The sequence below is a fragment of the Monodelphis domestica genome, chromosome 8 (assembly GCF_027887165.1).
Source record: "Monodelphis domestica isolate mMonDom1 chromosome 8, mMonDom1.pri, whole genome shotgun sequence".
NCBI lineage: Eukaryota > Metazoa > Chordata > Mammalia > Didelphimorphia > Didelphidae > Monodelphis > Monodelphis domestica.
Window position 1 is genome coordinate 181,109,134 of NC_077234.1, and position 17,110 is coordinate 181,126,243.

General features: G+C 39.0%; 1 protein-coding gene across 4 annotated transcripts in view; it reads right to left on the minus strand.

Annotated features, from left to right (window-relative positions):
* RAB20 (RAB20, member RAS oncogene family) overlaps positions 1–17,110 on the minus strand; it is a 117,460-nt gene that overhangs the window by 35,548 nt on the left and 64,802 nt on the right. The window contains exon 1 of one of the 4 annotated variants that reach the window (XM_001375072.4): positions 5,968–6,815. The exons of the other annotated variants lie outside the window; for them this stretch is intronic. Coding sequence (XP_001375109.1) covers positions 5,968–6,139 — 172 coding nt within the window. The 5' untranslated portion in view covers positions 6,140–6,815. Of the gene's footprint in view, positions 1–5,967; positions 6,816–17,110 lie in introns of those variants that run through there. 4 annotated transcript variants of the gene reach the window in all.

Here is a 17,110-nt window from a genome sequence, read left to right on the forward strand (position 1 = left end):
AACGCAGACCAAATTGCTTACCATCTCCCAGAAGAGAAGGGAAGTGGTAGACAATTTGGATCTTATACTTCAGAAAATTTAGGTGGAAAATTGTTATTACATGTAATTGGTAAAATAAAATCTCTTAAAATAATTAAACATTGGGGGCAGCTGGGTAGCTCAGTGGATTGAGAGCCAGGCCTAGAGATGGGAGGTCCTAAGTTCAAATCTGGCCTCAGACACTTCCCAAGCTGGGTGACCCTGGGCAAGTCACTTGACCCCCATTGCCTAGCCCTTACCACTCTTCTGCCTTGGAGCCAATACATAGTATTGACTTCAAGACAGAAGGTAAGGGTTAAAAAAAAAAATTAAACATTGATGTTTAAAAGATAGGCCTCTAGGGAGTCAACTAGGTGGTGGCTCAGTGAATTGAGAGTCAAGCCCAGAGACAGGAGTTCCTGGGTTCAAATCCAGCCTCAGACACTTCCTAGTTGAGTGACCCTGGGCAAGTCACTGAACTCCCATTGCCTAACCCTTAGCATTCTTCTGCCTTGGAACCAATATAATATAGGTCTTTATAATAGTATTCTCAGACTTCAAACTATATTATAAAAATCACTTGTTAAACAAAACTCTTCTCCTTTAGGAGGAGGATCTGCAGTGTTCTGGGACTTGATGCCATCCTTAGACAACAATTCCTCTAGGACCTCACCAGCAAAGAAATCAATCCCTCTCGAACTCGAACTCAGTTCTAGACCTCTTTTATGATTATGCTTAACACCTTCAGGAAAGCATGTGTCTCTCTGTGTTTTTCCTTGATTGATATTAATAAACAGAAAGTTGTTGAAGAAAATTATTTCTATTGTTCCATCTTTTAAAATATCTTGTATGATTTTGATAAGTGCCTGGAGCCCTTCTTGTTGGAGGAGATCCCTTCAGGTGGCATTTTGCTTTACCAAATTATATGTAAAGATACACATAATTTATACATTTACACAAATTATATTTATTTATATGTATATAAAATTATAGAGAGATAAAAGTCAAAAACAAAAAACAGTGGGATTATGTCCTCTACATCTTTTAATCAATTGTGTGATGGTAAAAATAGGGTCTACTGTGGAATATCACCTACAAGAACTATAGAGGAGGCAGCTGGGTGGCTCAGTGAATTGAGAGCCAAGAGCAGAGACAGGAGGTCCTGGGTTCAAATGTGGCCTCAGATACTGTGATCTTGTGCAACTCACTTAAACTTCATTGCCTCACCCAAACTCTTCTGCCTTGGAACTGGTACACAGTATTTATTCTAAGACAAAAGGTAAAGGTTAAAAAAAAAAAAGAACCCAATAGAACACTTACTACAACTTCATTGTAAAGGCAGATTTTGAAAGACTTAAGAACTCTGATCAATACAATAACCAGCTATGTTTCCAGATGAACTGATAATGAATCCTGCTACCTATCTCCTGATGGAGAGGTATAATTGAGGTACATTCCTAATAAGGAAACTAGTTTTGCTTGATTATGCATATTTATTACAAGGGTTTTCTTGTCTTCTTTTTACAATTGAGAAGAGAAAGGAGGTAGGACAGAGGGGAAATACATTTTTGTTCATTGAAAAGAATGAAATTAAAATTTTAAAAACTGTATCAGCTTAACTATTATTCCCTTTTGATATCCTCATCATGCTGTCCTCCAAGTGCATATAGATTATTTTAAAATTTTTTATATAAAGGAGAAATTAGTCTTCAAGGTTGGTAAATTTCAGTATTCTCTCAGTTGCTCTATTTATACTCCATTCAGTAAACTGGGAATTTTTCTCTGCCTCTGATATCCTTCATGCTTTCACTTAACTTGGGAATTAAGATCTTGATATCCTCCAAAAGGTCACCGATAGTAAAAACTTGATCTAGCCCAACTGCTTTTCTAATTTTTTTCTTTCAATTCCATTTCTACTTCCTCATACAGCCTATCAGGAACTACAATATACTCTAGCCCAAATAAGTTGGCTCCATTTTCCTTGATAATAAAAAGTCTGTTATGTAAAGACAATTTTTCCATTTTTCATCCATTTGTTGTTCTCCTTTTCAACCTTAAATGTTCTTGGAATAAATTTGTTTAGCTTAGTCGCTTGACAAGCTTTCTGTAAAATTATTTTTCTCTCCATTGCTTCTCAATGTTTTATGGAGCCATATTACTCATAATCTTTGTCTTAATGAAGACCTTGGAAGGACCAGAATACCAAGGTCCAGTACAAGGTTACATGGCACTCACACTATGGGGGGGAGGGGGAGACACTAGCAAACAAAGGGGTGGTCAGGGATGAAGGACACAAGGCAGTCCAGAGGGATCCTGGATGGAGAACTGATGGGGCATTGAAGGGAATGGGCTCACCAGTAAAGTTCTACTGGTTTGTCTAAGATTCTTGTCAGGGTCCAATAGGACAAGGCATTGGGGCAAGGGATCCTGGGGTCTGGACCTAGAGCCTGGTGCCAATTCATGCAAGTGGGGGGAAGGAAAGATTTCTGAGGAATTGTGGACTAGTTGATATTCAAAACTCCCTTGAGCTATTATTTCAGGTTGACTTGGAGATTTTGAGGTTCAAAACAAGGCCTTTCCATTTATGGGGTGAGAAAGCTATTGTTGTCCTCCATAATATCTGCCAAACTGAATTTATAATCTAATCTCCTATTGTCCTTGTTTGTCATACTTCTCAGTTTGTTAAGGAGAGTGAGTGTTGACTAACTAAGCAGCAGACTCTGGGTCCCCTTGTTATAGTGATTGATTGATTTTGGATGAAATTGTTGGAAATTTGTGTTTAGTCTCATAAATTATAATTATAATTCCAAGTCAACTGAACCCAGTAGGGGGAAAATTAAAAAAAAAAAACTCTCCTGGATTTGGTAACAAAATAACCTCTGATAGATATACATAAATGGTGAACAGAAAGCTGGTCTTAGAGGGGAGCCATATTTGGTGTCTCTTACCAAATACCAAAATAGAAGAGTAGCAGTTCTTATAGAGTGTTCCCTCTCTGAGGGGTCTATGAAGCCAAAATTATTTTCACAATAATACCAAGATATTCTAATTTTCAAGATAGTAATAATCCGCATAAAAAAAAATCTCTAATAGTTAAGAGCTCGAAAGGATCCTGAGGCCAAAAAATGTGTAAACCACTGTGATGGAAGACACTGGACTTGGGAGTGAGGAAGAACTGAGTTCAAAGTCTGCTCCAATGCTCCCTATGTGACCCTAGACAAATCTCCAAACTTGCCAGGGTTTCCGTTTCCTTATCTGTGAAATGAAAGTGTTGGACTCAATGACTTAAGTTCCCTTCGAGCTCTAGAATGACAGCCCTAGGACCTGGAAAAGATGTGATTATTCCACTCCCTTAGAACTCCATCCGTCACATCCTTTTATAAAATTCTCCCTTATCGTAGTCCCAAATACATGGTCTCCCTCCTTAGAATGTAAGCTCTCTGAGGGAAGGGATTGTTTTCCCTTTTCTATTTATAGCCCTAGTGCTCTGCTTATTAAATGATTTTCATTCATTAATTCACTGACCCTGTAGTGATGAGGATTCTAACTTCACTATGCCAGTTCTCAGGCTGTCGACAGACAACAGTGAGCCAGTACTTGAAGTGTTTCCAATTTAATAAAACCTGCCAGAGCTTGTGCTCTGCTGATATGACCTTCAAGAAACCAGGGTCACTTCCAAGAAACCAAAGTGTTTCTAAAGCAGGGAAATCGGTGATGTGGAAAGAAAGGAAGCCTTTACTGACACTGCCTAGGCTTTCCTCAGCCCTCCTCCCAACACCTCTGCCCACAAACACTGGGCATTCTCCAAACAACAAAGAAGAAACGAAGCATCCAGGAAATCTGAGTGTGCTGCAGCAGGAAACTCTGCAGAAATATCTAGGGCATCACATCAGCAGTATTTCAAAATTCTCTGGTGATTAATAAGCCTGCTAGAGATGTCCTTGGTTCTGATGAAGAAAATGCAAAAAGTGGTACTGAAATAAACACAAATCCTCATATGGGAGTTTGGTAAGGTCTCCAGAAGCATAACAACACATTATAGAAGTTTGATATTTAGCCCCTGAGGAGCATCTTGTTCCCCAATATCAGACCACAGAAGGAACGCTGCTAAACAAACCTCTTTCCACCATTACCCCCCCCCCCCCAAAAAAAAAACCTTGTAGGAAGTTCCTTCAGGGCAGGAACTCTTTTCACATTTTGAATCCAAAGCTCAATGCTTGCACATAATAGGTGTTTTCATAAATGCAATTCATTTTGGATTGGAATTTTACACTATCCTCTGCAATTAGACAACTGAAGACTAATTAGAAAGCATTTATTTAGGGATTATGCATGCCAAGCTTTCCAAAAATACTTGTTGATTCTATATGGCTTCACCTCCAGAGTGAAGACTGAGTCTTAAAGAAAAGAATAAAGGGATAGCATTCACTGACTCGATGAATTTGTGCATAAAATGAAAGTAATGTCATAAGAACCTTTATCTTGACATTTCAGCGAGGGGGGTGGCTTATATGGGTGGGTTTAGTTTCAAAAGATGATTATGAAAACTATCTCCCCATTTTAGTCAGAACCTTTAAAAAAAAGGAACAGAAATACAGACAGTGTGGTCCTGAACTTCATTAATTCAAATGCACTTGGTTTAACCAATTAAAAAAAAAACAGTCAATTAAAATCGTGTTTACTCAGCAGAACCAAAAGCACACAGTTGGCAATTAAAAACCTGAGGCAGGATCTTGCACATTTGTCACTCTTTCAAAGTGTTATCATCAGAGATGCTACATCTAGAAGCTTCAGCCACAATAAAAAGTGTTACACTATTCTTCACTTACTTGTTTCATTCTTTTCTAGAGGATTGGGCAATTATCAGATCCACTCTATAGATTTTGCAAATTGAGACCTAGGTTTACCTCTAAGAGTTCCATCTAAAAAGTCATAAATCCCAGCAAACCAGGAAACCACCTACCTCTACCTCTACCTCTACCTCTACTCTCTTTTTAAAATGAGAGGCTGCTTTAAATTGCCACAACTAAGGAAAAGGAACTCTCCAATAGAGTCTCTTATATGGGAGGCTGAATAAATGTTCAGAAATAAGATTATACTTAGCACTGTCATATGCATATATAGAGAATATTATTACAATTTAAGTTCAAGGGCTTTATTTCCTGGTTACCTGCATCTAGGACCAAATGGAAGAATCCTGATGCAGTTTCAAATTGAATTACTGCTTTCAAAGAGTAACTGGACTAAGAAATCCTTTAGCATAGTGATCTTTCCCCTCCCTTGTGGTGCAAAGAAACCGAAAGGCTGTAGTAAACTATGGCAGAGAGTATAGGGAGGATGGGAAAACTCCACTTAGCTAGGAGACGGTGAGAGTGTGGTAAGAGGAAGCCTGGTGCGATGGGGAAAGCCTAGATCTGGAGTTAGAATATCCTCATTCACGCCAGATTCTTCTGCTACGTGTGTGACGTTGGGCAACCTCCTTCGACTCCCTGGACCTCAGTTTTTGCGTCTGTAAAATGACTGGTCTGGTCTAGACCTGCAGGGTCTCTTCACCAGCTCTAAATCCTATATTTCACTGCAGAGTTCCTTTTAAGATCCTGTCCTGAATGGAAGTCTCCCTCCCAAATGTCTCCAGAGTCGTGGTCCCCTTCTCCCAGAAGCGAGGGAGGCAATATCGGTGTGGAAATCAAATCGGCAAAGATCTATTTACGGAGGATTCAAAGAAAAAGCGAAAACCCTCTGTCCTCCCAGGGCTTACTTTCTAAGGACGTGAGACAGCGCGAGACCGAGAGGCGAATTAATCTGTGACTCCCAGGCTGAGGGAGATTCCCCTTTCGGACCCTCGGGCTTTGGACTAGAAGGACCCCGTGAGGTCTCTTCCAGCGCCTAAAGTTTTAGGAAAGAAGGCGAGCGAGGCTTCCCCGGGAGAAGCCCGGGCGCAGCAGTTACCTGCAGTGTCCCAGATGGAGATGTTGTAGGACCGCCACTGCTTCAGGTAGAAGGCTCCCCCGACCGTGCTGACAGTTTCTTGGAAGCGCCTCTCCATGTACCTGTGTAACAGAGAGGTTTTGCCGACATTCATGTCCCCCAGCAGCACAATCTTCACGTCTGGCTTCTTCATTTCCCCGAAGGAGCTTTGCCCCGGACCAGCAGACGACTTGGGGTAGATTCTGCCTCCGGAGTCCGACTCCCACCAGGCAGCAGCTGATCCCAAGGACCCGAAAGTCCAGTCCCGCTTCCTGGCGCAATATGAGCTTCGGGGGGGGGGGGACTTTTCCCGCCCCCTCTGGCAGCACCCCGACTTTTAGGTTGTCCCCGCTGGGGGGGGGGGGGCAGCCGAGGAATGAGTCTCTCCCGACAGTCGCAGTCCAAGGAGTGACAAGTTCCGAGGCTGCCCCTTGTCCCTGCACGGACTTTATCTCTGGGCTCCCAAGAGAAGGTGGAGGAGGAGTGGGTGGGGGGAGGACGGAAGAGGAAGCGCGTTTCCACGCAAAAAGGGGGCAGGAGCTGGGGGAGATCCAGCCCCGATGCCCACGTGGGGGCCCTCCCCAGTCCGCCCCACCGGGGCCCCCAGGCCCCCGGTCCCCTCTCGGAAAGCTTCCTCCTAGCCGCCCTCGTTCTTTCTCTGTATTAGCCAGAGTCCACTCCACTGGGCTCTGAGGTTGGGCTCCTCCTTCTGTTCTCTTCCCCAGCTGAGGCTGCCACTGCAGCAGCCCCTTGGGGACACCATAGGGCCGCGCAATGCCCGGCGCCCAGCTCCTCTCCCCCACCCCATCCCACATTTCCCAGACTCCAACCCCCCTTCCCCTCCCCTCCTACACACACTAACTTCACTTTTGGAGTTTGCGTTCTCCAAAGATGAGTAACCTTCCTTCTAGTCTGACTTTGCTAGGGCAGCCGGAGGGGTGAATCAAGCGGGGTGGGGGAAGGTTCAGCCCGCGGCTACGAAGAAGAGTTCCCAGAAACCACTACGGTTCCAGATGGACTAGATTGTAAGTTGCTTGAGGGCAGGACCTATTTCACTATCCTATTTGTCTCCCGCATGTCCAGCTCAGTGCCGGGCAAGTTGGAGATGGATTTCATTGACCCTGTGGGTTGGGGACGGGGATTTAATTCAAAGCCCTTTTATTAAGTTACCCATGGGGGCAAAGCGACGATAACTGAAGTATTCCCAGGGTGGCAGAAGAAAGCAAAGACTCTCTGGTACCAAAACTGGAACCCCTGCGGCTTGTGTAATAACGGAAGGACTAGCTTCGTGGTTGGAGGGAATACACGAGTGGGGTTCCCGGATCACTGGAGTACTGAATATTAAAAGCAAGTCAAGGCAAGTACTTATAAGGTTGTGTGTCAGCAAAAGACACACATAAAAATAAATAAATAAATGAATGAATAAATAAATAAATAAATAAATAAGTAAAAGAACAGACAAAAGGAGAGTCCCCAGACCTCCAGGAGCTTATATTCCGATGGAGGGAGACAATACATAAAAGAAAAGAGAAATGAGGAGGAGGGAGGAAGGAGAAGGCATCCGATCTGGAGCATGATAGAAAAAGCCTCAAGAGGAATGCAGATGGAGGAATGAAGATAGGGCTGGCCTGCGCCTCCTTAAAATGGAGATTTGATAGGTTTTGAGTGATAATACATGTATAACCCAGTGGAATTGCTTGTCACCTCTGGGAGGAAGGAGGGAAGAAGGAAGAGAAACAACATGAATCATGGAAAAAAATTAAAATGGAGAGAAACCAGCCAATCAGAGGGAGAAATTATAGCCAAAGAGGAAACTTCCAATGTGTGGAGTCCATTGATCTTCCAAGGTGAAAAGGTTCCTACCGCATGGGTGAGAAAATGAGAGTACTTGAGAAGGTTCAAGGCCCTTCAACATGAAGACCCCATCTAAAGCCAAGTCCCATGGGCAGTTAATTGAGCCTCTCCTCTCATACCAAAAAAAAAGAAAGAAAAAGAAATTACCTAATTGGGATAGTAATTCTGTCCCAGTTTGTTTTGAAATTTTGTTTCCTTTTGTTCCATAGAAAAATAAGGGTTATGTAAGTGGCTCTAGGAATCCAGAAGTATATTGTCCCTAGTGGAATGACAGTGTAAATATTATTTTTCTATCTCTTCTTGCCTCTTTTCTAGATTTATGTCTTTTCATAATCAAAGAACTCACTTGCTTGGCTCGTATTTTTAAACTTTAAATTGTGCTCATAGGATAAAAGATTTAGAGCTGTAAAGGACCTCACAGCCCATATAATCCAGTGATTCAGGGATGTGACTCATTTCCTGGTGACATACAGCAGCAGAATGATTTTGAATCCAGATCCTCTGACTCCAAGACCACTGTTCTTTCCACTGGGCCAAGCCATTATCAGCAATGTTGACTATCATTTGACTTGCCTATCCATTTGGAAACATTTACCTGCAAAACAGGGTCTCCGGTGAAAGCAACTAGTAACTGTAAGGCTTATTGTCATTCACTTCTATAACGGGTTTTTTATGATTTACAAAGCATTATTTTCTTATTAGCTGTGCAAAATAGATAATACAAGGATTATTATACCCATTTAAGGGAAACCATTGTTCAGTCATTTCAGTTGTATCTGACTCTTAGTGACCCCATTTGAGGTTTTCTTGGCAAAGAAACTGGAATGGTTTGTCATTTCCTTCTCCAACTCATTCTACAGATGAGGAAACTGAGGAAAACAGGGTGAAGTGACTTGCCCAAGTGAAATGGTATTTCAACACAAAATAGTAGTATAATGGGAAAAGAACTAGTTGGACTACAAGCCTAAAATCTAGTCCTGATTCTGCCCCTTGCTTTGATAAGCCATTTAAACTTCCCTGGGCCTTAGTTGGCATAACTTGGACAAAAAAAAAAAGGTGTTTTTCTAATTTTTAAAGTGCTTCGTTAGTATTATAATTGCTTTTAGAGAGATTTGGAATAAAGAGGAGATAATAGGAGGGGAACTTTTTATTCTTTTGAAAAGATTATCTCATTTTTATGTAGGAGTTTATAACATCATCCCTGGAAAGTGCTCAACATTGATGTAGACAAATCTAAGAAAAGATAATCTAGAATTGTTTTTCCAAAAGTGACCAGGAAATTGAATTCCTTTATTATAGAACAATTACAAAATTGTTTTTCATCTAAGTTTTCCCATTGAGAATAAAGATTTTGTTCAAATAATGTAATAGGGAGTTTACAAAGTTTACAGTAAAATGCTTTCTTAGATAACAAGTCAAATCAAAAGGTATTTATTAAGTGACTTTTGTATGTCAGACACTGTGCTAAACTCTGGGGATTCAAAAAAGAGCAAAAACAGCTCTTGCCTGCAAGGAACTCACATTCTGATGGGGGAGAGAGCATGGAAACAACTATTTATAAACAAAATATTTATAGGATTAATTGGAGATAATCTCAAAGGGAAGGCAAAAGTATTAAAGGGAATCTGGAAGGGGTTTTGTAATTGGAAAATTTTAAGTGTTTTCTATGGCAGCTGATGTAGTTGGGAAAGCTCTCAGCTCCTTTGGGCAAGTTAACTTCCCTGAGATTTAGTTTTCTCATCTGGAAAATAGGAAAATATTTCCTGTCCCCCACAAAATTATGCTGAAGTTCAATGATATGTGTGTGAATAAATGTGTGAAAGTATTTTCTAGAGAATTATAGTAAGATCCTATGTACAGAAAAAATATATATAGTACTCTTTTGGGGCAGCAAAGAACTAGAAACTAAGGAGATAACATCTGCTGAATAAAGTTATAGTGTGAATACATTATGGTAGATGAATATAATGGAATACTATTATATGGTAAAAATTATAAAAGTAATATTTTGGGGGAATGCTGGGAAGACTTGTAGGGAACTGATGCAGAGTAAAGTAAGCAGAAGTAGGAGAACAATTTATACAATAAGGACAAAGACAAAGAACTTTGAAAAACTTATGAACTCTGTTCCACTATTAGATTTATTTCCTAAGATTTCCTCAGCAGAAAAAGGAAGAGAATCTATAAGTTTTAAAATACTTGTAGTAGTAATTCTCTTCATGGTGGCAAAGAACAGGAAATTGAGGGGATGGCCATCAACTGAAGAATGGCAAAAAGTTGTGACATAATTGTGATGGAATACTGCTGCACTATAAGAAATGATGGATAGGTTAGTTTTGGAAAAAACATGGGAAAAGCTACATGAAATTAAGAAGAGTAAAAAAATCAGAACCAAGAACACATTATATACCAAAACAGAAATATTCTTTGAAGAATGACTGTGTAAGTCCACCTCCAGAAAAAGAACTGATAAGCAGAAATAAGTAAGATATAGTTTTATATAGACATAAATCTTTTTGCCAGAAGATGCTTCTCTAATGAGGGGAGGAGAAGGAAGGGAGTTCACTGGGTATTTTAGTGTAACAAATAAATATATTTTAAACAAATAATTTCAAATTTAAGTTTATATATTATATTTATATAATAAGTAATAATAGTAAATAATAAAGTAATAAATTTAAATTTTATTTGTTAATTTAAATTTAAATTTTAAATAATTTTTAAAAGAACTTTGATCAATGACCAACCATAATTCCAAAGGACTGACAATGAAAAATGCCATCCATTACAGAGAAGTGATGGAGTCAAGATGCAGAATGAGACATTTTGGGGAACTTGTATTGCTAAACCAGTCATATTTGTTGCACAGTTTTGGTTTTGGTTTTATTTTTCCAGTAGGATGCAGAAGTAATAAGAAGATTCATAGATTTTGCCCATTAAGAAAACTAAAATTTCACTTAGAAACATAGGGGTTTATGTTCTTTTTGAAATTCTAAACTTAAAAATCAAATAAAATTAGAGTATAATAGAAAAGGAGGATCAAATATCAAACTATGAGCCTCTATTACACATAGTTTGCTTTTCCTTTTAAATAGATAACAAATTCAGTGTATAGAGGCAGTGAAAAGTTCAATGGATAGAAAACGAGACCTAGAAACAGGAAGTCCTGGATTCAGATATGACCTCAGATATTTCTTGGCTGCATAACAACTGGGCAAGTCACTTAACCCCATTTGCCCAGCCCTTACCAGTCTTATGCTTTGGAACCAATACTTAGTGTTAATTCTAGGATAGAAGATAAAGGTCTTTAAAAATAAATAAATAAATTCAGCAATTAGCTTTCAAATATGATCTGCTATTTCATGTTTTCTTCAGTCTTATTATTCTCATCTTTGTACTAAAAAAAATGCTTCAGTGAAGTCTTAGGAACTGTAATCCACATAATGATAATCACAATTCCAAAGAGTTTGTGATGAAATAGACTATGCAACTCTTGACTAAGAAGTTTTGGACTCACTGCAGATGGAGACATATGGCTAATGGGAAACTATTTTTGCTTGATTATGCATGTTTATAACATTGGAGTTTTCTTATTTTCTCATGGTGTTTGTTGTTCAGTTGTATTAGTCATTTACAAATCTTCTTGACCCCATTTAGGACTTTTTGGCAAAGATATTGTGCTGCAGTCAGAGTCCAGCCTCACTCGCCACTCCAGGGCTCCCAATAGGTGGCAAACAATCAGTCAAAATAAATAACAAATGGAAGACAGCTTAATCATTACAGCCATGGGACTGCTTTGCATCTAACAGCTACTCCAACATTCCCAGGCCTGGAATTTATTTTTATACCCATTTTCTTGGCATGCAAATTTAAAGAGAGATAATTGAAAAAGTGATACATTAACTTTTAACAAATCACTTGATTAACATTCTATATTTTTGAATTGTGATTAAAGATGGAATAAAGGTTGCACACAAGATAAATGATTTCATCACAGGTGGCTTGATTTTCTCATTACCCTGTGAGAAGTTTTGAGCTTACAACAATCAAGGAAAATTACGCATCACTTTTAATAAAATGGAATAATTAATCAGCAGTTCTTAGAAGACAATTCAACAATCATACTATTGAGGCTGAGGGGTAGTGGGAACACAATTCAAATTTAATATTAGACTGGTCACTTCTCAAGGTTCTTACTAGGGAGTTTCTGAGTTACTGATTTGTGTAATCGAGTCACTGAGGCATACTGAAGCTTAGTGTACCTGTACGTATTGTATGGGCCTCTATGATTGATTTGTGTGCTGGCTTCATGAGAAAGTTTTGGGCTTGGCCTGTAGCTGCAGTTTTGCTGGGAATCATGTACCTAATTAAACGTTAACCCATGATAGTCTTTTTGGGATTGGGTTTAAAGCTCTGGTCTTTTGGTGATGTTTTAGGGAATTAGGGTACAGGTGTTTTGCTCTTGCATTATTTCTTTCGAGACTAGGGGGAATAATAATCATGTCAATTCATAAGTAAGGGGCATTGATGAAAGAAGTCATGCAAGGGGGATAGAGTGGGCAATCACATCTCACCAAGGACCACTCTGTGGTCTCCCCAGCTACCACATATGACTCTGTCAAGGTGTCATGGTCTGATGACTCCCAGCAATACTGGAGTGGTTTGCCATTTCCTTCTAGAGCTCATTTGACAGATGAGTAAACTGAGGCCAACAGGGTTCAGTGACTTGCCTATGGTCCCATAGCTAGTAAGTGTCTTAGACCAGATTTGAATTCAAGAAACTGAGTCTTCCTGACTCCAGGCCCAGCACTCTATGTACTCTATCTACTTCATCCCTAGCTGCCCTTTTCCCATAAGGAGGAGGGTGGTAGAGAGGAAGATGGATTTTCATTTGAAAAAAATAACCTTTTTTCCCTTTTTTCTTTCTTTCTTTCTTTCTTTCTTTCTTTCTTTCTTTCTTCCTTTCTTCCTTTCTTTCTTTTTTTTTTTTTGGCAAGCATCACTAACAACCCTCAACCCTCTTCCCAACAGGAAAAACAAAAACAAAAACAAATCCCTCACAAAATATTCATAGTCCACATTCACTGTGTCTAAAAAGGTGTGGCTCATTCTGCATCAAGCTATGGTCTTATTAATACTTAAGCTCTTTGGGATCATAGTAAGAATGAACATTTCTGATTTTTTTTCTCCATTGTTCAGAGAATAAAATTGATAAGTAAAAGAACATTGAACTAGGGGTCAAAAGACCTGGGCTCAACTCCTATTTCTCCTGCTAACTAACTGGTTGACCATGGGCAAGTCATTTGCCTCCAGTACTCTGTTTCCTCCCCCAATAAATTGAGAAGACTTGAAGGTACTTGCCAACTCTAATGGTCTATTCTTCTAAATGCTTTTCTCTAGGCTCCTGCCTGACCAACCTCTGCTGCCCCTTCCTTTGGACAGAACAAAATGTTTTCCCACAAAGTAATGAATGAAAAAAGCTCCTGGATGTTGACATAAAAAGCACATTTTTCATTTTGAGAGGTAAATGCAATTATGATACTCTTGAGAATGACTTAAATGTCAAAAGTCAAGAGTGATCATGGAAAAATTTGCTCAAAACCAGCTCTTCCCTCAACACAAAATTACCTGGGAATAAAATCAAACTGTTGACAATCTTAAAAATAGTGACCCTTTGGTTTACAAAGGAAGGGTGAATGATTCATGGGAAAGAGAAAAGAAAAAAAAAGGAAAAGAAAAGAATACCAATTGAACATTTTTAAAAGAAAATGTACTTTAAAAGCTCCTTTAGTATTTTTAATAAGTTTATTTCCACTCTCTTGGGAAAAAAAAGAACAATGACCTGTAAGACCTTTCTACCCTATCTAACCAACATTATATCCCCCCCCATATTTTTACTGCCAAACAGATCATACATGTGCTTCTTTTTCCTCAACACTAACTTCCTCCTTAATCCTACCTTTACACTCACAGAATCTATGATCTAAGGCACCTGAGAATCCACCTAGTCTAACCCACACCTGAAGAAGAGTCCTATTTGCAAACATTCTTGACAAATGGTCATCTATTCTGTACATAAAGTTCTCCAGAAGAGGAAAACCTCTAACCTCTCAGGTAAATCATTTCACTTTTGGATAGCTCCAATTATTAGGGAATACATACATATGGATATATATTCTAATATTAAACTAAGATAGAGATAGACAAATAGACAGGTAGGTAGACAGACAGACAGGCAGATGGCTGGATAGATGGATAGACAGATAGATAGATAGACAGACAGACAGAAAGAAATATAGAACTTGACCCTGACCCTCTGGAGTCAAACAGAACAAATCTCATCCTCTCCAGTCTCAGTTTGGAGTCTCTCTTTTATTGATGGCGGCCTCAGTTGCCTAGTACATCTAGTCCGCGTTTCAGTTATTCTTTACTTTTTTCTCAGGACAACTCCTGGCTAACCAGCTTGTGGCCTGAAATGTATCCCTCCTCCCTTTCAGGTTCTGGAACTGAAATCAAACCAAATTGTTCATTGCAAAGACTGTGTTCCATTGCTTCTTTTTGACCTTCACCATGTGTTAAGTTTTCAAAGCAAATGTCTTTCTATGGCTACCATTTCTCTATTAGAATATAAGGCCCTTGAGGTTAGGAATTCCCTTCCCTTTTTTATTTATATCCCAAAAGCTTAGCCCATAATAAACCCTCAATATATGCTTTTTCACTCATTTTTAATTCATTCTTTACAGTCATCATTAGGATTGGGGTGAGGGGGTGCAGTTGAGCATACCCTGAGCATACATAGTAATCAAGACTGCCAAAATATATTCCCTCTGCACCTGTAGTTGTGCCACAATTCTATTAAGAAAAGGAATGTTTTACACATCCTTTGTTCTCTCTAGCAAAAATTGGTCATTGCAATTCATGTGAGTCTAATGGCCTTTTAGTGATGTTTTAATTTACTTTATTGTCATCATCCAATCCTTTTTCCATATGGCTGCACATCATATCCTTGAAGACAGCTATCATGTTGCTTCTAAGTCTTCTCTTCTCCAAACTAAGCATTTGTAGTTCTTTTTACTAGTTTTATATATCTAGCCTTTCATCACCATCACCACCCACTCTTTTTCTCTCTATGGCTTGCTTCCTCTGCAGTGGTTTCAAAATGGCAGATTAGTGTTTCCACAGACGAAAGACAGCTCACAGTTCTCAAGGGTCTAGGGGTAACATTTTTAGGTGAGAATGTCTACTAAATTTTAGTCGGCCAATAAACATTTATTAAATATCTCCTTTGGGCCAGGTATTGTATTAAGGGCAGGGGATGTAGAGAAAGGTAAAAGACAGTTTCTGCCCTCAAAGATAGCTAGGTGGTGTTGTGGATAGAGTACCAGGTCTGAAGTTAAGAGGACTCATCTTCCTAAGTTCAAAGCTGGACTCATATACTAGCTATGTGACCCTACACAAGCTATTAAACCCTATTTGCCTCAGTTTATTCATCTGCAAAATGAGCTGGAAAGGAAAATGGCATGCCACTCCAGTATCCTTGCTAAGAAAACCCCAAATGGAATCATAAAGAGTTGAACATGATTGAAGAACCATCAAAAAATGTCCTCAAGGAGTTCACAGTCTAATGGAGAAGACATCAAACCAACAAATATGTAAAAACAAACTATGTACAAATAGGAAATAATTAAAAGAGGAAAGACACTAAAATTAAGAAGGGTTAAAAAAAGGTTTCTGGTAGAAGATGAGATTTTAGTTGGGAGTCGAAGGAAGTCAGGAGGTAAAGATGAGAAGAGAGCATTCTAAACAGAGAAAATCCCCTAGCAGAGTTATGGAAAATCTTGTTCAAGGAACAGCTAGGACCTAGTATCACTAAATTAGAGTCCTGGAGGAATTAATTAATTAATTAATGCAAGGTCTAAGAAGACCTTCCCATAGACATCCCAAGAAATCTCCAGTTGGTGAAGAGCCAATGAGGAGATGGTCCATCATACTATCAATTCTCTCCCCAGTTAGGAGTGACCTTATCCAATATTTCTCAATGATAGAATCAAGGACTCGGTTTGCTGCTAGCAGACATACTTGGCATAGACTGCTTCATATTTACTGAGCAAAACAGAACTTATAATCTCAATTTTCTAGCAATACTACAATGGAAGAAATTCTTTGGGTCAGGCATTCTTTGAAGTTCCTAAGAACAAAGAAATGAGTAGGAAGGTTCAAGGACCTGATCTGAACCTCTAAGTCAAAGCCCAGAATTAGAAATAATTCAATATATTAGAAATAAATCATCTCACACCATAGCTTCCAGATCTTTAAGCATTCTTTTTACTTTCCTCTAGACTCCAATTTGTTGTATCCTTCCTAAAAGTGGTTTCCAGAACTGAACACAGTACTCTAGATTGGGACTAACAAGGGCAGAACACAACATTGAACACCTCCTTCAATTCTGATTGCTATATTAGTTAGCTGGCATTTACATGCTGTATGACCAATATCTTCAAGCCTCAATTTCCTCATCTGTAAAATGGGATAATAATATCTCAAGTACCTGCCTGACCATGCCAACCTGAGAATCAGATGAGATAGTGTATGCATAAGATCTTGCAAAGTGACAACTGTGATTATTCTGAGCTCTAACTTTATCTCAAAGGTGTAAAGGAAACTTGAATAAAGAACACAATCCACAGAAGCATCTCTCACGAAAAAAAAAAGAATCAAACACTTTGAGGGGCATTTTAAAAGTCACTCACATAATTCAAGCTTTCATTGATAAATGCTTCCAATGGAATGAATTCTAGCTATAATTTTAGATCAACAATCTGCTGAAAAAATATTTCTTAGGTTTAATTTTCTTTCTTAACTGTCTCCTCTTTTCTTTTCTGACTTGTTCATATTCCTGCTCAGGAGGGCAGAGGTTATCTAGACTCTTAAAAATAATCCGTGGAATATTTATATTTCCAAGAATAGAAGAAGAATATGATTTTTTTAAAAGACCAAGAATGGACTTTTGATGAAAGAATTAATTTTAAACAAGCCAAAAGGGAAGGAGGTACTATAATCTAAGGAAGGAAAAAATAGAGCAGGTCAAAATCCCTTCATGACTTCATTATAGAAGGTTACCAGCTCCTTAAGCAAGAAACTCCAGAATAGTCTTTAACTCATCACTATCCTTCATTTCACATCGACCAGCCCACGACCAAGCCCTGTGATTTCCTCCTTTACAGCATTGCCTGTGCACATCCCCTTTCTACCAAGAGATCTAAGATTTGGT